This window comes from Sycon ciliatum, chromosome 8 (genome assembly GCF_964019385.1).
Source record: "Sycon ciliatum chromosome 8, ocSycCili1.1, whole genome shotgun sequence".
Lineage (NCBI taxonomy): Eukaryota > Metazoa > Porifera > Calcarea > Leucosolenida > Sycettidae > Sycon > Sycon ciliatum.
Genome location: NC_088650.1, coordinates 10,340,359 through 10,362,064, shown reverse-complemented (window position 1 = coordinate 10,362,064; position 21,706 = coordinate 10,340,359). Strand labels below are relative to the sequence as shown.

At 46.2% G+C, this 21,706-nt stretch overlaps 1 protein-coding gene across 1 annotated transcript in view; it reads left to right on the top strand.

Moving 5' to 3' along the window:
* The first annotated feature begins 592 nt into the window (after positions 1-592).
* LOC135823547 (uncharacterized) overlaps positions 593-21,706 on the top strand; it is a 36,588-nt gene continuing 15,474 nt past the window's right edge. The window contains exons 1-4 of the mRNA XM_065336389.1: positions 593-734; positions 1,220-1,316; positions 9,163-9,220; positions 21,043-21,093. Of these exons, the coding sequence (XP_065192461.1) occupies positions 1,299-1,316; positions 9,163-9,220; positions 21,043-21,093 (127 nt within the window). The 5' untranslated portion in view covers positions 593-734; positions 1,220-1,298. The remainder of the gene's footprint in view (positions 735-1,219; positions 1,317-9,162; positions 9,221-21,042; positions 21,094-21,706) is intronic.

Sequence of the window (21,706 nt, the reverse complement as noted above, 5' to 3'; positions counted from 1 at the left end):
CAATCATCAGTGAATCTACGTTACAATGGAATGGGAACTACTTGAACTAATCTTATATGGACAAATAAAAGTGATAGAAGGCGAAAAAGAGCGAAACAAAAAAGGTGATAATACTACATGTAAAAATAGATCGTCTACCACGACCAACGGGTAATACCTCTTGTACGGGAAAAATAATTCTACATTAAATTACCACCTCCGTACCGTCGCAATCAGAGCAGTGGGGGGGGGGGGGGGGGGGGCAAGCTCAGCAGATAAGAACAATGCATATGTGAATCATCAGCATCAGTAAAACAAAGAAAGAATCTGAACAGACTCTTTCTTTGTTTCTTTGTTTTACTGATGCTGTTGATTCACATATGCATTGTTCTTACCTGCTGAGCTTGCCCCCCCCCCCCCCACACTGCTCTGATTGCGACGGTACGGAGGTGGTAATTTAAGTACTACAGAAATGTACATGTAGAATTATTTTTCCCGTACAAGAGGTACTACCCGTTGGTCGTGGTAGACGATCTATTTTGTTATATACTAGAAAACACAGCCCTACTAATAATCAGGGGAAGAGGACAACTGAAATCCCCATACCCGGACCTGCCTCACATCGGATTGTGACTCAACAAGACGCTGTGCTGCTGCTACTCTCGGTGCGAGTTTCCACGCGGACGACCAGATCAGATCGCCGTATTCTAATCCTCCCTGAAGCGTGGCAAGATACTCGTCTCCACAACAAAGCGGTAAGACCACCGCATATCTAGATGAATAACTGCTCAAACTGCAGGCAGAACTGTTTGTCCTTTGTGAACTCATCAGCGCAGCACCTTTATCCAACTAATTCCTCACATATCTTGACTTTAGCATTATTATTTTTCTCAACCCACCCCTCAACCCTGTTATCGGATCGGTTGTGTTCACTGTTGAGGCTTCCAATGGAAAATTATGAGAAGCTCAGAGAAAATGAGTCCGAACCTGATAGCAATGAAAAATTATTTTTCCAAACCATTCCCGAACGTCCATACATCCTGTACACACACCTTGTACACACTCTCTCTAACGGTCTCTAGGCTACACTGCAATTGATATACATTAGCTCAAATTTTCGGGCAAGGCCCATCATCAGGATGTGTGTACAGGATGTATGGATTCATTCCCGAACGTTACTAGATAAAATTAATATCTCTCCAGAATCTGTCTCCACCTCCCACATGTGTGTTGTCCCTAGGCTTGAGCAGTACAATTGACAGGAGCCCCAGCAAACATCCATAGCTGAATCTGTCCTGGTACTACCTGGTGCAGCTGCAATGGCATGGTCTAGTTTGGTAAGTGTACAGCCGTGCTTTTCAAAATATACAGTTTTTTTTAGTGTTTTTTTTTTACTATTGACACAGCACTACTGGAAAACAGGTGGAGAACAGGGTTCTAGAGAGGTCAATATAGTAGGGGGGGGGGGGCGGGCATGGGAAAAAGTTACCCCATGACCCATTTTTTCCATTGTCCAAAAATTGTCTTGCCATGCAAAATGTAACATACAGAGTGAATGCCGACTTCACCCCTCACAAATGTGCCTTTATGAACCCTCTAGTAGTGACTATCGACTGTATTTTCGTTGAATGGCGTGAAAAAACACAAAAATCGGAAAATGAGTAGGGGGGGGCGGCACTTTTTCACAGGGGGGCGCAGAAACGGAGTAGGGGGGCGCTGCGCCCCCCTACAAAAACAAAGAACAAAAAGAAACGAGGAAAACTTCCTCCGAAAAGGACAAAACATAGTATATAGCTAATGTGTCATCCACGTACTTCAGTACAATTATACAAAGGAGCAAGTTTATACAAAGGAGCGAGTTTTGGCAAATTGCCGGCAAAGTGCTGGATGCACAAAGTGGGGAGCGTTTCAAATGAGAAAAGGGTCAGTTTGGGTTCGTCGTAACTCAGCTATTCTACATCATTAAATCCACAAGCTGACTACAGCTAGAAGGGTAGAAACACTTCTTCTCTTTTCATCTCTTCTCTCATCGTGTCCGTTCCCGAAAGGAAGCCACGACGGCCGCTTACACCCGGAACGCTAGTTATAAGTTATTTTCGGGTTGCTCATCCCATTTCTGACAGGTGACACGAAACTCGTTGCTGCGTTTTTTCGCAACAGAAATACATCCTGAGTAGGTTCTTCAGTTTTGCATCAACTCTTGCACGGAAAAATGTTGGTTTTGCGAAAGAAGAAGCCTGTCATTTGCAGTAACAAGTAATCACCGCTGTTTTTCCTTGTCAAAGTCAACAATGCACTTTGTTCTGCAGCGTTGGGAGTGGTGTTGGAGTAGAAATTGCTGTCTAGACGTCGCGGAGGGGCGAGTTTTCCTGCGCAGGGATGAGTTTGGACGTACCGGTACATGTATTTCAGCATGGTCGAGTGGAAAAATGAAAAAAAATGTTTATTTCTGGAAACTACCAGAGGTGAAAGAAAGTGATCTGGTAGTTTCCAGAAACTGACCGTGGTTGGTCCCCTGGGGGAGGGAAAAAGACCCAAGTGCCATCAGTATGTGTGGCACGTGTTGTGAGCTGCCTTTGGAGTGAAAAAACGCCAGACCCACCAGGACTCGAACCTGGGACCCTGCTTGTCATGAGCAATGCTCTAACCACTGAGCTATGGGACCAGGCTGAACCTAGAAGGCGCTGACAAGTTTTTCACTTCCCCGACTGATCCTTTGAATTTGAAGTTCTCCCAATCCTTTCCAAATTTAATCACTTTCTTTCACCTCTGGTAGTTTCCAGAAACTGACCGTGGTTGGTTCCCTGGGGGAGGGAAAAAGACCCAAGTGCCATCAGTATGTGTGGCACGTGCTGTGAGTATTACGTATTACTTATTATTACTTATTAAAGGATCAGTCGGGGAAGTGAACTGCCTGAAAAGGCAGGTCACTTCCCCGACTGATCCTTTGAATTTGAAGTTCTCCCACTCCTTTCCAAATATTACTTATTATTACATATTACTTTACTTATTACTTGCATTGTGCGTATTGAGTTTAGAACTAATGTTGATTTGCCAGTAATCCTAATCCTCTGATGAGATGGCGACGAAAACGTTTAGGAACAAGCTTCTATATTAAATTTTACATGAAAACAAGTTTTGCTAATGGTGTTTGTACTGAGTGCGCAGCTTGCTTACTCTATGTATTGCGTTAATTACATTTTTATCTCCACGTAAGCTTTTTAATTATTATTATTATTCTCGTATCCGTTCCCAAGGGAAACTCACGACAATGGAGTGAAAAACATGAACAAAAATAAAAACATGGTGATGTGGAGATAATAGTGTTGCATACATTGAGTACAAAATAATACAGATACAATCAGTGCTTCGGATGCCTGTAGACCCTGATATAGTAGGGAGCACAAGCACCGTCCACACACGTAAGAGGGGTCGTTTGTAGCCCCATAAATCATGTGATTTTTCGACCATTTTTGGGGTATGCCAATTTCAAGGTTCCTTTCAGAACCTTTTGCGCGGGCTTTGCACAGTCGATCTACATCCCAAAGGAAACTTACCTGCAAAATGTGACTGAAATTGGAGAGATCTCCTTGCACAAATGTTCTGGCTTTCTCAGACATGTTCTCTTAATGGCCTTTTCTTTAGGGTAGCTGGAAGTGATAAATCGAAATAATAGCCCGAAATGTTCTTCATACAAAGACGTCAATGTCTTCTGTAGGGTGTGTATAAATGAAATACTAAAAATGACCCCATACATACATACATACATACATACATACATACATACATACATACATACATACATACATACAGTAGAGGAGCATGGGAGAATGGAGAGCCAAGGGTAAATTTATAACTTTCTCTCTCTCTCTTTCTTTCTCTCTCTCTCTCTCTCTCTCTCTCTCTCTCTCTCTCTCTCTCTCTCTCTCTCTCTCTCTCTCTCTCTCTCTCTCTCTCTCTCTCTCTCTCTCTCTCTCTCTCTCTCTCTCTCTCTCTCTCTCTCTCTCTCTCTCTCTCTCTCTCTCTCTCTCTCTCTCTCTCTCTCTCTCTCTCTCTCTCTCTCTCTCTCTCTCTCTCTCTCTCTCTCTCTCTCTCTCTCTCTCTCTCTCTCTCTCTCTCTCTCTCTGATGAAGCCGAGACCCAAGGTCGGCAGAGCATCCCAGACCACGCCACCACTCCCCTTATTCATGGCTCACACATGACGGGTTTAAAATAATAAAAAAGTAAAGAAAAAAGGACCAATAAACTACAAGTTACGCTATGATGTCCACTTACACAACCAGATACTAAACAATTAGCTCATGTCTTAGTGGACATTATAGCGTAGCTTGTAGTTTCCTGGTCCTTTTTTCTTTACCAGGAATTATGGGACTTCCAAAAATGCCATTTTTGCGAAGTTATGCATTTGGATAGTAACACGTTGTTGTGAAGCTGTTCGTTCAGTCTGTTGTTGAGAAGCAGTTTGACTGCGTACATTGCATGGGGTATTATTTATTTTTTATGCAGAAGACGTTACTTCAGTAACGTCTGGCGCTAGCCTAGCCAGGGTCCACACAGCTTGAATTTGGTGTTTGTTTGTTTGTTTGTGTCACGCCTGGCGCTATCCCGTATCTGTCCCGTACCGTACCATCAAACACAGCTAGCTGGCCACATGCAGCTGGCCGCAATATTCAAATAGGGCTTTCAAACGCAAGATCATAACGTGAAGCAACTTGGAAGAATGAGTATGAATGCGAAGTGTATGAGGGAATGCATGTAGGGCGATAGTGCGGGTTCGAATCCCAGTTTATTCCCAGAAAAAAGGAGAATTGAAAAATTTATAACATCCCTATGCTTTTTTTGCCTATGTTCGACCAGGCCCTAAGCAGTGGCGGCACCCTTTTCGCGTGCGCTGGCTCTGCTTCGAATTGTAGTTAGACCGCTTTGTCAAATTTTGACAAAGCGGTCTAACTACAATTCGAAGCAGCAAAGCAGCACACCACCCAATTTGGGTGGGTCATAAATATCAAAGATAAGTAAAGCCTTCCCCTCTTTGGTCTTTCCATAACCTTGAACCTTCCAAGCTGGAAGGCTGTCGGTTAGCGCTACGGAGATGTGTTGAAGCTCGGTGTCAGGACGTCGAGTGTCTCAGCACTCTCTCAGTTTTGTGCCTACAATGAAGTTATTGCATTTTCTGACTGTATATAGTATCCAGTTACAGTGATGGAGAGTTACTCTTAACTCGTACCCATATGGCCATAGGTATGTCCTTTTCCTTTCTAAAAAAATATTATTTATTTTAGTTTATTTCACCGTCCAATGGCAGAAGCCAATGCAAAGGAGGGGGCGTTAGGGCCTGGTCAGACTGCGGCAAATTTTGGTTGCCTGACGAAAAAAGAACAGCGTCGAGAAATTGAATCGCGATCACACTACACATGTGGGGAGAGTGAAAATTCAAACTTCATTTCGAGCGTCAAGTGGTAATCTCCACGAACGACGTCAAATTCCTTCACCTTGGGGATCGCCAACACCTTCAGTGCAATCCTTGCAACCATCCTTATGAGTTTTGTTGTCCGTGGCCAATTAGCTCCTCGATATCGAGATGAAAAAATCAGTGATTATCAGCGTCAATGGCGTATCAGCGTCAAATCCTGTTTGGAGCGGAAAAGCGTGTTCCGTTCTTGCTTTTTTTTGGAGCGTCAACTCTCGCTTTTGCCGCTCTGGCGGCAAGTTACTATGGAGATTCGGATTATAATCCTAGGATTATTTCGATTTTGCCGCAGTCTGACCAGGCCCTAAGGCAGCCATGGCAAGAGAAGAAAAAGAAAGAAAGAAGGAAAGAATATGATAATCGGAAGAAAAGAATGCATCAGCGGGTTGGAATATCACTATGTTGACCATAGTGGAGAGCGGCGAGATAAACTAGCAAAAGAGGCGAGCGAGCCTAAAACGTGGCATGACATTTAACATGGTCTTAATTAAATTAATTAATTTTTCACGGTTCGCGTGAGACTCGGCTGGTAGCCGAGTTTTCCGCATCCGCCGTGGGAACGCCACCAGCCTATAGGATCAAGGCGCAGATGCAGCGCCTAAACGGTGGGAGGTGAGTAGATCAGGCCCACCACCAAGTGGTCAAAGACCGAAATCCCATTAGCTGCATCCATGTTACCCTCGTGCCAGGCCACGAGTTCCCAATTAACTGTGGGTCGCAGCACGGCTGGAAAAATTCCTTCCGCTTCCAAGCAGGACTTGAACCTGGTACCCTCTGTTTCTCAATCATGGTCTTAGACCATCCCACTATGCCTGCTGCAACATGGTCTATGAACTGTCTAATATTGTATATTATCTTCATTTCCATAGGCAGCATGAGCCAATACGAATATGCAGAAAAGATAGGAGATTTGGTAAACATAGTTGACAAAGCTCTGGGAAGTACTATGCCATTGCGAGTGTCCCGTGCGAAAGTAAACCAATTACACTTGCTGAGATGTTCGGGGACAAAGTTCAGTTTAAAATACGATGGACCAGAACGCATGACCGTCTCTGCGACAGGATAGAGATGGGGCTGGTGGAGGCCAAACTATATAGATCAGTAGTGGGGAATAGAGAGGGTTTACGAAAAATAATTTTCAACATACGTTTATGATGTATTTCTAGTGCCTGTACAGCAGATTTACTAAGCTGGGAATGCCAAGCAGTGGCGCCATACAGAAAGATAGGAAGAAGGTAGCATTTATAAAAGAGACGAATACATTCGGGGGACAAGTGGGAGCAGTGAGACATCAGGCAACCTACAGATTTGCTAACTTTGTTGCATACAAAATCTACGTGAGAACTCCAGGACAATTGCGAGTCAAATACAACAGCCAAATTAAAGCTAACTGGCCAGTCGATGGGGTTATAGGTCTGTTACAGGGCCGTGTGGTTTAGAGACACATCCCCTCTTCCCTGGCTCACTTGCGACGTCTGGATTCGGTTCTCTTGCTGCCAGCTTGTGGCCGGTCCACGCGCCTGGACTCCGGCATGGGTCTCTGCCTGCCACCCGCCCACAGCAACTCTGGAAAGGGGACATTCGCCTTCCACGGTGCGCTATGCTGGAACAACCTGCCTAGCAGTATTCGCTCCATCTCCTTTCCTCGTCAGTTCCGTGCTGCAGCAGTCCCGTTTCTTCGATGAACTGAGAACATTGCAAAGCAATTATTATTGTATGTGTGGCTGTCAATGTACATGTGTGTGTGTGTTTGTGTGTGTGTGTGTGTGTTTGTTTGTGTGTGTGTGTGTGTGTATGCGCGCATGTGTGTGTGTGGGGGAGGGGAGTATGTGTCTGTGTATGTGTGTACGTGGGTGTGTAGGTGTGGATATGTACATGTATGTGTGTGTGTGTGTGTGTGTGTGTGTGTGTGTGCTTGAAAGGGACGGTTGCACTTTTTGTAGCTCCGTTTTATCTGAGTTTTCAGTCGTTCCTCTTACTAGTCTTAGGCCACGGGGTGGCTCTGGGTCCACCAGAGTCGCCCCTGGCGTGTTTCTGAATTTGCTGGGGCGAGGGTTCCGCGACGCGGTCGCCAGGGCAGTGTCTTTTCTGTCACGACCGTTGTCGTCCTCGTCTCTCCATTCGCGGTGGTGTGGCTGACCCCCGAATGGTTTCAAACTGCGAAGCTCGGAGTACAGTGGTGGCAGAGGCATGAGCTGTGAGTGGAGAGGGTTGCTGGAGATGGATGGTGCTGCAGGGAGAAGAGTTATGCTGCCTGACGACGAGTGGGAAATTGTTTGATCCTGCAATTTCAGTTCGAGCGTGGTGGACTTCTAGACGATGTGTCCTCATGGCTGTTTTCAACGCTTGTCCTATCGCTGATATCCCTGCGTGGAATGTTCTTCCAGTGGAGTCCAGGTGGGACTTCGGGTGCCCACACTCCATCACCTGGTTGATTATTTCGGAAGTGCGATAATACAGGTTCAAATACCGGTAATTATTGTTTCCTTTTTGTGCGTATCTCTTGTCATCTCTCTTTTCTATACGTCGCACACCAGATGTACTACTATCGCTGTCTTCCTCCTGCTATCTCTCTCTGCTTGCTGTTTTTTTTTGTTTTTTTTGCCACTGCCCCTCATCATACCCATGCTTGGGTGGAGGGCGGCGTGACCCGTTAGGGTAGCTGTCAATACAGTACAGTGTGTGTGGATGTTTGGATGTTTGGATGTGTGGGTGTGTGGATGTGTGGGTGTGTGGATGTGTGGGTGTGTGGATGTGTGGGTGTAGACGTGCAATGCTTCGATTTCTCTCTCTTCTCTTCCCTTCTCTCTTCCTGTCGGTGTCTCCCGCATCTGGGCCGGCATGGCCCATGCTTCATTCGTGCTTGTTCCTGTTGTTGTTATGTCTACTGTGTCCTGCCACTACTCCGGCTTTGGCCGTGACAACGATGTGTCTCCCCATTTTCTCCTTTATCCTTTCCTTTCTCTTTTTGCTAAAAGCTTTCTTCTCGCCGTGACCACGATTTTTCTTCTTTTTCTCCTTTATTCTTCTTCTTTCCTTCTTTTCTCTTCTTCCTTTGCTGAGAGCCTTCTGTTCCCATATTTTCTTTTCATCTGTGTCCCCATTCCTGGGTTACTTGGACTTCATTCGCTTCCTTGTCATTGGACATGTCCAGTCCGTTCGGTTTGCGAATTCCAAAAAACACAACCACCACCACCAACCATTCCACACTAGGATATCATATTATGGGCGAAGTGGTGACCCGCCGATGCGAGCGTCTTTGCTTGATGTGTTCCTCGACACGTCTGGTGATGCGGCCGCGAATCCATCAAGCTGTACATTTTTCAACGGTGCTATTACTAGCAGGGGCGTCGGACAAGGTGCGGTCAATACCGTATTGACCTTACCACTTTTAGTCCAAGCCTACAACCCCGTGTGACTCAACGTGTTGTACGTACCCCCGTGAATCCACATATTTAATACACCAAATCAAAATACACTGATCTGGGGTAGTCTGGACTCTAATTTCCCAACTTGTCCGACTCAGCAACCCCTCCTCCTGGAGTAAATTATTCTTCAGATGGCTGACCGATCATAATGCAGGTAATGGTTAATTGGAATAGCGTATAATACTTGGAGAAGTCTTTCGCCACATACTCTGAGTTAGCTTTGCAATGAATCAAAGTTTTTTTGTTGTATTTCCGACTGTGTACATCCCTTCTTCACTCTTTCAGATTCAGGTGGCCATACTTGGTATGATCGGGCTTGCCAGTGTCAACCAGGTACATGCGAGTAAGTGATCGACCATTATGTAATTTATGTTTCATTTGGGCTCATGAGAACGTTGTTTATTACCATTATAAGGTGATTGAGTACCCCTGTCCCTCTTTTGGCAGGTGTAGGGCTGAACCACTGTAAACCTACATGTTTCAACAGGGTTCTTTTTCCCGCAGCTCTATCTGTAACATATTCGGTTACCTTCGGTGACTTCGTTCACTAGTGACTTTTTCTCCTCCCCTCCCAATCACAATTACTCTTAAAAATTTGTCATGTCGCTCACATGTATAAAAGGAGGCGCCATCGCCTGTTTGTGTTGCGACTTTAAAATAATATTCAACAACAACACAACACCATGCGAGAAGCATTCGGATCAAGGACTTGTACACGCACTACTAATTTCAGTATACTCATCTCATCGTCAGAGCTAAGCTTTCACCCGGAAAATGCTGCGTTTTCAAGTCATGTACTTGACAGGTCCAGACCGTCTGGAGATTGTAACAGCTGAGATCAGGTACATATGGTTTGTTCTCGAACGTGAACAAATCCCCTTGCCACTGCCAGTTCGTAGTTTAGCTCTAAATGTATGGTCTCCTCTCATTCCCACCAGTACATGTAGTCAGATTCATTTCACATTCAGGTGGGTAGCAATTTGGACTTGGGGCTTTCAGTCTGAGGCTGTGAGCTGTTTATCCAGTGGTTGCTGCGTGAAATTAGGGACCTTTCGCACCCCATGTACGGGCACGAAACGAATGCTGATTCGTAACCTGGGTTCGAGGATTCGTCAGAGTCCCTACGCAGAGATGGTTTTCACGAATGGAAGCCTCTTCACTCGTGGCGTGCTCGTGCAGTGCTGTTTTTGCACTCAGAAAAATAATAAGGCACCCATTTTGATAGTCCAAGGGATGGCCCACGCCTGGCAAAAAGAATAAACAGAGAGAAAAAGAAAAAACAAAAATAATAAGGCACCCATTTTGATAGTCCAGGGGATGGCCCACGCCTGGTAAAAAGTGCTCCGAATCCGTCAGGTACACATTTATTAGGCCAGGTACACATGTTTCGCCAGGTACGCATTTTTCTCTTGATTCCATGATCCATGAACATGTGCGTGTAAACACCCGTACGCCAAGCTACCGGCCGTATTCGTAGTTGCCATGCACATTTGCATGACGACTTGCGAAACCTGAATCTGTTTTCAACGAAACGATTACGAGCCGAATCAAACTTTCGTTTCGCATTCGATTCGTAGCAAATGCGAAAGGTCCCTACTATCTCTCGCGTTCCACACACACACACACACACACACACACACACACACACACACACACACACACACACACACACACACACACACACACACACACACACACACACACACACACACACACATACACACACACACACATTCACACACACACATTCACACACACACACATTCACACACACACACATTCACACACACACACACACACACACACACACACACACACACACACACACACACACACACACACACACACACACACACACACACACACACACACACACACACACATACACACACACACTCACACACTCACACACTCACACACACACACACACACACACACACACACACACACACACACACACACACACACACACACACACACACACACACACACATACCTTTGACCTTTGACACCCATCGCCGGAGGCGATGATAGCAATGCTACGGCAGAAGCCATAGCAACTTGTGCTGGGATTGCACAATTCAACAGCTTGCAAGGCTGAAGAATTGACCGTCACTATTCAGCCTGGTCTACACCAAACAGCTATTTGAAGTGACTTTTTCTGGCCAGTGAATCCCTATTTTTGGTCTTTTTTACACACGCACACACACACACAACCACACACAACCACACACAACCACACACAACCACACACACACAAACAAACACACACACAAGACACACACGCACACACACACCACACACACACCACACACTCACACACACACACACACACACACACACACACACACACACACACACACACACACACACACACACAACCACACACACAAACAAACACACATAGAAGAAAAACACCCACGCACACACGCACACACACACACCACACACACACACACACACAACACCTTGACCTTGTGTACATCTGCCAGTAACTGGCTATGCCACCCCGATGCGGGGGAGGAGAGGAGAGCGCGCAGTCATGACGCCGTGCAGACATGTCGCCGTGCAGACATGTCGCCGGATGCCGCGGAGCCAATGGAAACGTCTCCCACACCCGCACTCATGTTGAAAAGTGGCCACGATCAAAAGGCCTGTAAACTAATCACTCACTCCGACGGACACACGCGACAAGCCAGAGAGCCAGAGAGTAATGGTTCTCATTGTATTTTGGGAGAGCAACAAAACTAAAACTACGTTGTAAACTAATCACTCCCTCCGACGGACACACGCGACAAGCCAGAGAGCCAGAGAGTAATGGTTCACATTGTATTTTGGGAGAGCAACAAAACTAAAACTAAAGTCGAGTGCCAAGAAGAAAGAAGAAGGAAGACCCGGTCCCAAACGAAGGACCAAGTCCAAAGGAGAAAATATGGCGGAGTATCAAAATGACCAGCACGTGTCACGCACCAGCTCCACACGCGCGACACCACAATCACTGCATGCATGTACTGCGCTGCCTTGATACATGATCGGGCCGCGGGCGCCAGGAGAACAAAGCGCTAGCACGGACAACACTAGCGGAACTAGCTGGAACAACAGTGTTACATTCATCATGACAAGAGAACAAGATATTGCATGAAGGTCGACACACATGCACAGTTAGGTGTGATAGTTACAGGTACAGTTCCATTTCAGGCCTGCACCCGCCTCTCCGACAGTTGTGGCGGCTGAAGCCTGAAGCCGACTTGCAGCAGCGGCCACAGACACTGCAGTGATGACCGCAGCAGCGCTCAGTCGAGACAGCGTACCGGGGTGGGACGCCGAGGGCAGAGATGCTTGAGCCGGAGGCGATGAGGCGTGAGCAGTAGCTGTTGGCTCCCCTGGCAGAGATGCTTGGGCTGGAGGCGATGAGGCGTGAGCAGTAGCGGTTGGCTCCACTGTTGTAGATGGTGATGGCTGACAACGGTGAACAGCCGCCCCCCCCCGCACTTTTAAACCACCGCCGGCAGGTGCTGCAATGCCGTGCACCACGCTGAAGCTCAACCGGAAGCCGACGCTCAGCAAGGCACTTGTGCCGTGTAAGACCCGACTGTTTGGTGAATGTTCTGTTGCAGGTGTTACAGTGAGCAGCCGGCTCCGGTACAGGACGGTCCACACTGGGCAGATAGATGCTGCGCCACTCTTGTCGCTCTTGTGCGGACTTGTACAACTCTGGTACATGGAGTAGAGTAAGATCCGAGCGAACGCGGTCCCTCCACCTGAGACGTGGTCCATGTGCTGGCCTAGTCTGCGGCAGCCAACCAAACAGAAGCTGCTTCGGAAGGCGGTCATCCGGCATGCGGGCAACATGGCCAAGCCACTGCATTCGCCGGCGATGCAGGATGTGAGAAAGCAAATCACTATTACCCCAGCGCACACGCAGGTCGCTGTTGGTGATGTGGTCCGTTTCCTGGTTCATGCGCGATACGCCAAGGATAGCACGGATGCATTGGCGGTGGAAACGGTCCAAGAAGATCTTCATCGCGGCGCAGCACAGGCCAGGATTCAGAGCCATAGAGGAGGACGGACAACACGCAGGCATTATAGATCACTCGCTTCGTCCGGATAGAGATACCGTATTAGTCTAGGAGCCAAGTCAGCAAAAGTCCAAGGAATAAGGAGTTAGTGTGACACCTTGTCCAGGAAGGATTTTTTGACGGATTTGGAATGGCATAACAACCAGTAACTGATCCCTGAAAACCAGAATGTGCCAAAGTTGTCCTTTCAAGAGTTATGGCCTATTTACTAAAATTGCCATGGTTACCATAGCAACGTACATGTACATGTAAATTGCCTCTTTTTAGCTCAAGAGACATGCAATATGGGTCAAATAGATAATAAATGGCTGTCAAAGTCATAAGTGAAGATAGAAGTTCCCAAAACTGCCTTCAAAATATTATAAATGTCATCGAAAGTGAATTATTTAATACTGGTGTGATTTGTACATGTACAATATACATTGTACATGTATTTGGTATCATTATTACATTGTATGTAGAGGTAGTATCGCAGTTACTTATCAGTGGGGAATTGCTATGTGGTCACCAGGAGCAGAGCTTGACACTGGCACACAGACGTACGAAATAAGAACTGTTCAGTATGCTTCACAAACAAGGAATGAATCTGCCCTACATGTAGGTGCAGAAGGGTGAGTCGTCAGGCAAAGCTGATGCAGCTCTTCACTCGTCCTTTTCTCTATCCTCCAGCGACTATATCTGTCAAGCTGAAGCAAAAGCACTGGACCTTAAAGCTGTGAAGGCCATCGGATGGAGAGGTTGTAGCACACCATCAATGGGCAGCGGGATCTGGGATACCATCATACCAGGCTGAGCAGCAGCACATGTCTCCTGAAAGAGCTGCCTGGAAGGTGGCTTTGGCTCTACGGATATACATGTACATGTAGTTATGGGGGTCTTGGAAGGGGGACGACTCATGGATAGCCCACTGGAGTCATGAAGAAGAGCTGTTATCGTGCCTCGTTGACAGATGTAGTCGCTGGAGGATAGAGAAAAGGACTAGCGAAGAGCCGCAACAGCTTTGCCTGACGACTCGCCCTTCTGCACCAAGGCCTGGGGCAGATTCATTCCTTGTTGGTGAAGCATACTGAACAGTTCTTGTTTTTGGATGGTGAGCCAAGGATAAATTTATAGAAAAGAAAAAGGACCATGGAACTGCAAGCTATGCTAGAATATCCACGAACACCACCAGTTACTAACACAATCACCTTCTCCTCATATGTTATCATATACATGGAACTTAGAACCATCCAAGTTGGAAGGCTGGTGTAGTGCGCATCCAAGATGTGCTAGACCTGTTAGCCAGTTAGTTGTAGAACGTCAGTACCGTCGGTCAGTGTCGTGCAATGTTATCGCATGAGCTAATTGCTTAGTACCTAGTGGTGTTAGTGGATATATATTTATATATTTATTACAACATCTCAAGACTCGGTGGCAACACCGGCCAATGTTAAGAGAGTGGGTGATTGCCAACCACGGCGATAAATAAAGGTAAGGGGAGGGAAAAAGAAAGAGTAGCAAAATGAACAGCAACAACAACTCAGTAAAGAAAGATAATGTCAAAAAAAGCAGTGAAAAACACAGAGACGCAAAGGACATGTGGATAATGAGCTATTTATGTCGTAGTAAATAAGGGGCGGCACGAATCTTAAACAGGCGGAGTGAGGTCAGATCCTTAACTTCTCTGGGTAGAGTGAGCCAAACAGAATAAGCAATAAAGAGAGGGAAGCGCAAAAGAGTGGATGAGTTACACTTAGGGAGTAAGAGCGAGTTTCTAGTTCTTAGAGAAGAGAACCAATTAAAACACATGAGATGAGGTGGGCACAACTCAAGCTTAATAGAATGGACAAGAGAAGCCAGGTGTGTACTGCGTCCATGTGATAACGGGGTTGTGTGAGCGATTTTATAAAGGGCGGATGATGAGAGCATGTGGGGTTGACGGAGGAGGATTTTAAGGATTTTCTTGTGGTGTATTTCAAGCTTTGCAGCAGCGGAAGAGGATAATCCAACCCAAGACGTATCAGCATAATCAAATATTGGGCGAAGGTAGGCTAAATAAAAATGAAGCTTGCAAGAAAGTGGGAGGTAGGAGCAGTGGGGGGAGAGAATTCCTAAGGATTTACTTGATTTTTTACAGATATATTCGATGTGGGGTACCCAAGAGAGTGCAGAGTCAATCACAATGCCAAGGTGTTTGTGAGAAGACACTATGTCAATTGGATTTGGAAAGTTGGCATGGATGAGGGTTGTGAACTCTGGCTGGGGCGGGAAAAGCATGATCTTTGTTTTTGATAGATTTGGGGACAATCTCCAGGACGATATCCAGGAAAGAACTTCCTGAATGCCAGCGCGCAAGTTGTTTTTCAGGCCAGTGAGGGAAGCTGATGAGGTGAGAAGGGTCGTGTCGTCAGCAAACAGCGACGTTCCAGGGAAGACTGCAGGTAAATCGTTTACGTAAATTATAAATAGTAGGGGACCAAGAATTGATCCTTGAGGAACGCCTGACAATACTGGCTCTGCAGCCGAGGATGTGCCAAGCACAGTTACGTACTGATAACGCCCAGAGAGATAAGATTTCAGCCAGGAGAGTGGTTGTTTACATACCCTGAATGCATGCTTGAGCTTGGCCAAAAGTCCTCGATGCCAGACGGTATCAAACGCCTTGGCCAAGACAAAGAAGCAAATACCGGGAAGCGCTTTGTTATCCTTATGCTGGCACACCTGATTCACGATGCAGGTCAGTTGAAGGGAGGTGGAGTCGCCTTTATGAAACCCAGATTGTGCGGGACTCAGAAACCGCGAAACATGTATGTATAAGTGATCATAAAAGATGCGTTACATACTTTGGACACGCAGGGAAGAAGAGAGATAGGGCGGTAGTTTGCAGGTTCGTGGCGGGAACCTTTCTTGTATACAGGTATGACTTTCGCTGTTTTCCATGCGGAAGGGAATATGCCCGTGGTAAATGACATGTTGAAAATATGGCACAAAGGGAATGCTATGGATGGTGCCAGGGCCTTGAGGACCCGGTTGGGGATGCCGTCGGGACCAGATGCCTTGCACGTCGGAAGCTTCTTCAGATGACGCCGGACAGTGGCAGTTGTGGTGATGGCGGACGTGAAACAAGCTGAGGGCTCCGAGGGGGTGAGAATAGGGGGAATAGAGAGCAACGGGTCATCTGGCCGAGTCACAGATGCAAACTGGGCGTTTAATGCGGTAGCTTTGGCCAAAGGGTCAGCCGCCTGCTGAGTCCCTGTGGTGAGTGACGGAATTTCCCGTGATACGTTTCGAATTCTTGCTTGTCTCACAAACTGGTGAAGCGATGGACGGTGTCTACCCTGCAAAATAGTTTGCACTGAGCGGATATAAGCTCTGTACTTTGTCCGCGTCAGGGTTTTCATTATATTTCGCTGCTGTTGGTATGCTTGTTTGTTTTGTTGTGTTGGGTACTTCTTAAAAATGCTATAGAGATCATATTTCCACTTGATTGCTGTGCGGAGATGGGCATCAACCCAGGGTGGCTGACTGGACCGTGGGCAGCTGTGAGAATACGGCTGCTTTCCGAATGGCCAGAGGTGCTTCTCAAGGGCACTGTTGAGAATGGAAGAAAAGTGCGAAAGCGCATCATTGACGTTGCTGGCACGCAGATGCCAGCTCCAGTCAATATCAGCGAGCTCTGCATTCACACTATCCCAGACGGAAGATGGCACAGATTTAAAGTCATATTCCGGCTTTGCAGGAACATTCTTGAAGTGGTATTGGGGTGCAGCAGCGGGATGTCCGTTTGCAGCAGGTTCCTCACGATAAACAGCATCAGTAGGCAGTAGGAAGTGACTGAGGATCTGTGCGTGGTCAGATGCACCAAGAGGAGCAAGAGATGTAACAGAGAGTAGTAGGTGAGGATGATCCGTGAGCACAACGTCAATACACGATGTTGAGCCATGGGGGGTAAAGTGTGTGGGGAATGTCACCATTTGCTCAAGGCCAAAACAAGAGAAGAGGTTACGGAACTCCCTTCCAGCACGATTCGTGGTGTCTCTAGGAGACCAGTCAGAGTGGCGAGCATTCAAGTCTCCTGCAAGTACAATCGCAGAATTGGGGAGGCTAATGTTGGACAGACTGTCCTCTAGGAGGTCACCAAATGCCTAGACTTGGGAGATGCTGTCTCCAGGGGGTCTGTAAACAGAGCAGATGATGAGGGGAATGAGGGAAGGATCACTGGCCGCAATCCGAGCCAAACCGCCTCCAGTCCACAGCGCTCAAGGTCGAATCGGCGCATGATGGACATGAACGACCTGTCAGCTACAAGAGTAGCAACACCGCCATAGCCTCTGGCTGGCAGGTTATCAGAGCTGGTCGTAGGTTGCCGGTCCAGGCGGTATGACGTGTAGCCTGGAATTGAGACGTCTATGGCAGCTGTCAGCCAAGTTTCACATAGGCAGATTATGTCTGGAGAATACTGCTCAAAGACTTGACTAAGCTCAGCTAACTTATTTACTATGGAGCGGCAGTTAAGTGAGAGCACTGAGAAGGATGAAGGTAATTGGGCAGGTTGATTAGGAGTTTTAGTAGTTTGTCGTCCAGAATCAGGAAGGAATGGTGGTGCAAGTGGAATATGACCACTAGATATAGAAGAATATGTAACGCAATGAGGGGAAGGGTGTGATGAACTTGCGTGGGGCACAAAGGGTTGGGCAAGAGGATTTAGCTGTTGGCTAGGTGACCGAGGACCCATCACTTGCTAGCGGAGTCGGCATAGCGCCATTTGCGGACGGTGTGCGCATATTATAGCGTAGCTTGCAGTTCGATGGTCCTTTTTCTTTTCTATAAGTTCTTATTATTATTATTATTATTCTCAATTCATGGATGACATGGTGTCAACCACTATTATGAATGAGGGCTACCAGCCATGGAATAAAAGAACAAGAAGGCAAAAATGCACACGCAAAATATGGCAAGTTAAATGAAAATGAAAATGAAATATAAGTAAATCAATCCAAAACCCAAATGAATTGTACAGGTAGCATATGTGATTTACTTTGGAGCTTGAAGTAATACACAAAGAGAATTGAAATCAATGATTAGTAAATGAAGATCGACGTACGTGTATATTTATCAAGCTTAAAAACACATTGAGGGTGTTGCTGGACTTTAATTGCTGAGGAAGAGAATCCCATAATTGGTATGCTTGGAATACAGGCGATTTGCTCATAGAATTGTTTCTTGCAATCGGGAAACGAAGCGAGTTCCGGCTTGTTGAGGATTCATTGAACCAGTTTAAGGAATGCTGCACATGCTGAGGGGCAGTGATAAGTTTGATTTTGTGAATGTATACGCAGGAGGATCGGTCAATGTAATGTTTCAGAGGAAATGTACAGCAATTTTCATAGAGAACGGCTATGTTGGTCTCGCGCGGCAAACGATGTATTGCCCGGAGAATCCGTCGATGCACAATCTCCAGCTTTGCAAAGAGGCCATTACCAGCGCCACACCACACCACACCACACAGCAATACAAGAAAATAGGCAAAACGTATGTATGATAAAAGGTCTTTCGGCATTCTGGTGAAATGTGGGGGAGATGGCCATAAAGAATACCGACGACTGAGCTTGCCCGCTTTTCCCCTTGTTTTGTACTTCTATGTGCCAGTGTCAAGCTCTGCTCCTGGTGACCACACAGCAATTTCCCACTGATAAGTAACGGCGATACTACCTCTACATACAATGTAATAATGATACCAAATACATGTACAATGTACATGTACATGTATATTGTACATGTACAAATCACACCAGTATTAAATAATTCACTTTCGATGACATTTATAATAATGTTAAAGGCAGTTTTGGGAACTTCTATCTTCACTTATGACTTTGACAGCAATTCATTATCTATTTGACCCATATTGCATGTCTCTTGAGCTAAAAAGAGGCAATTTACATGTACGTTGCTATGGTAACCATGGCAATTTTATTAAATAGGCCATAACTCTTGAACGGACAACTTTGGCACATTCTGGTTTTCAGGGATCAGTTACTGGTTGTTATGCCATTCCAAATCCGTCAAAAAATCCTTCCTGGACAGGGTGTCACACAGCTCAGTTCTGATGACCCCCTGGCTCCTAGACTATAATTATTATCTCTAATATACATGTAAGCACGGTCCTTTATTTTTTCAATGTACCTTCGCCCCGTGCTATTATTGGAGACGTTCCTTTATCGGAGACTGTTCCATTATTATTTCAACCTCATTTCAGAGGCATGTTGCCATGCCAAATTTATATGTCATACACACAAATTTCAGGGTTTTTTCACCGGTACAGATAATGAATTTACACAGTGTGCTTATAATGGAGACTGAGCACTTTATTTTTTGAATGCCACCCCAAGGTGTTCTATTATTGGAGACGTGCTATTATTGGAGACTGTGCTTATATTAGAGATAATACGCAGAGTGCACCGAAAGCCCCAGAAGCCTGCGCAAGTCGCCGGTCAACTCAGGACCGATCCTGCCCTCTGGAGTCATCAAGCACCCAAGCCAAGGTAGATGAAGGACGGCACGCACTCCACCGACTGACCATCGATGACAATGGGACAGGCATACTGAGCAGATAGCAGTGAACAATGGTCTGCGACAGGGATGTACAATGACTACAATCTATCCCGTCCTCTTCAGTCTCTACTTTGCCCTTGTATTCGAGAAGCGGCGCAGTGAGGTGCAGCGTCGACATCCAGACGCGGGCATTGACTTCAGGTTCAACATCAACGGCAACTTGTTCAACAACAGCCGCACGTGTCACCAGCGTTCTGCAGCTTTGGATGTGGAATTTGCTGATGATGCTGCTCTTATGGTGCCCTCCCGTGAAGTGGCTGAGTCGGCACTTGAGTTTTTCCATTCTGTGGCATCGGCATTTGGTCTCACAGTCAACTTTGCCAAGACGAAGTTCATGTCTTGCGGCTTCGGCATTCCCGATGATGACCGCCGTCCCATTGTCATCGATGGTGAGTCGGTGGAGTACGTGCCGTCCTTCATCTACCTTGGGTGCTTGATGACTCCAGAGGGCAGGATCGGTCCGGAAGTTGACCGGCGACTTGCGCAGGCTTCTCGGGCTTTCGGTGCACTCCGGTGCGTATTCGAAAACCCCGCTATCTCTATCCGAACGAAGCGAGTGATCTATACACACACACACACACACACGCGCGCGCACACACGCGCACACACACACACACATGTACTTGCACAGAGCTGTCATTATTTTCACCAGAAGAAGGATTCACAAAGAAAGTGGTGGACATCACGCAACTGAATTATAAATAAAGGGGGGGGGGTTGTCAAGTTACAACAGCTCTATTCAGTTGCTATTCACATTCGGCGCATCCGCAGGACGAATTATTCTTTATTTGTGATGTCACCCATCGTCAGAACAGTTTCAACGTGACAAGGGGCGAACCTGGCCTTTAGTAGCGAAAGCAAGCGAGAGTGTATGCATGTCCATGCACACCACAAACGAAACACACAATACCCGTATGAAATTGGGTGTATGTATTCGCGTGTGCAACAGACAAGAAGAAGGATTACAGGAGAAAATCTTTAACGAAAAAGAAAAGGAAGGATTCGCGGTTGGCGTGAGACTCGGCTGGAGACCGAATTTTCCTCATCCGCTGGAACGCCACCACTAGCCCTTTCCCAAAGGTGCTCTTTTAATTTGCACTTACAGTCCATTTCAAAACTATAGACGCGTACCTAGGCAAAAACCGTTATGCCAGCATCTATACCACATAAAATCTGTGATCATCCAACCGTTTAGAAACTATATGAGAGTAATTGTGGAGCGGTCCTGAGCAATATTCCGAAAACTATTCTCAAAAAGTTCCAGCCAAATTTGAAATATTTCAAAAACCCTACGCGTCTATAGTTTTGAAATGGACTGTAGTGCTTTTCGCGTCCCTCAAAATATGTTGAAAAAGTGCTAAACCGCTATGCCTGCATAAACCGTACACTGTTGTGCTAAATTGCAATTGCAGTAGAAGACTTTGGTTGTGAAGGTGTTGAAGAGATGATTCTCTAACCTTTTCGTTTTTTAAATTGTCTTTTGATCATCATGCAGCTCAATGTCAACCAGGGTACTATTATATAAAAGAAACTGGTTGGTGTAGCGGTAAGTCGTGTGTTATCTAGCATCTCAAGTCTCTCTCTCTCTCTCTCTCGAGTTGAGAAAGGCTTTGACGCAACGGGTGATGTTGTCTCTGCTCTAAGCAGGGAGTAGTGAAATGCCTTTTCAATACTCGCTGTTTCTAATTTTGATTTATACACCACATCGACCTTAGCATGAACTCCGCCATGAATCATGTTACCAAGAGTATATACTTATATTATAAGCCCTCAGGAGTGTGTAACTCCTGATACCCTTTCTATGGGGTTCGCGGAAGGCGAAAACTCACATCACGTTGTGTAGTGTCACAGTTGTACGCTTCCAGCCCGGAGCAGTACGATCGCCCCTCTTTAATGCAGGACTTATAAACTAGCACCCTCCATGAGCCAGCATACTTTTCAGCAACCAAAGTGTCCTTTTCATGCAAGCCACATTGCAGCAGAAAATCAGATTTTCAAAACCATCACCCTCCCCCCCCCCTTGCAAAGAATTTCCGCACAAATGGTGCCGGATTATAGATGAACCATGGTCATATACATGTAGAATTGTAAAGTTAAAAACACTAATGCACAAGCCAGCTTGAAGGAACGAAAACCCAATTCTCCAAACCAGTCGTGTA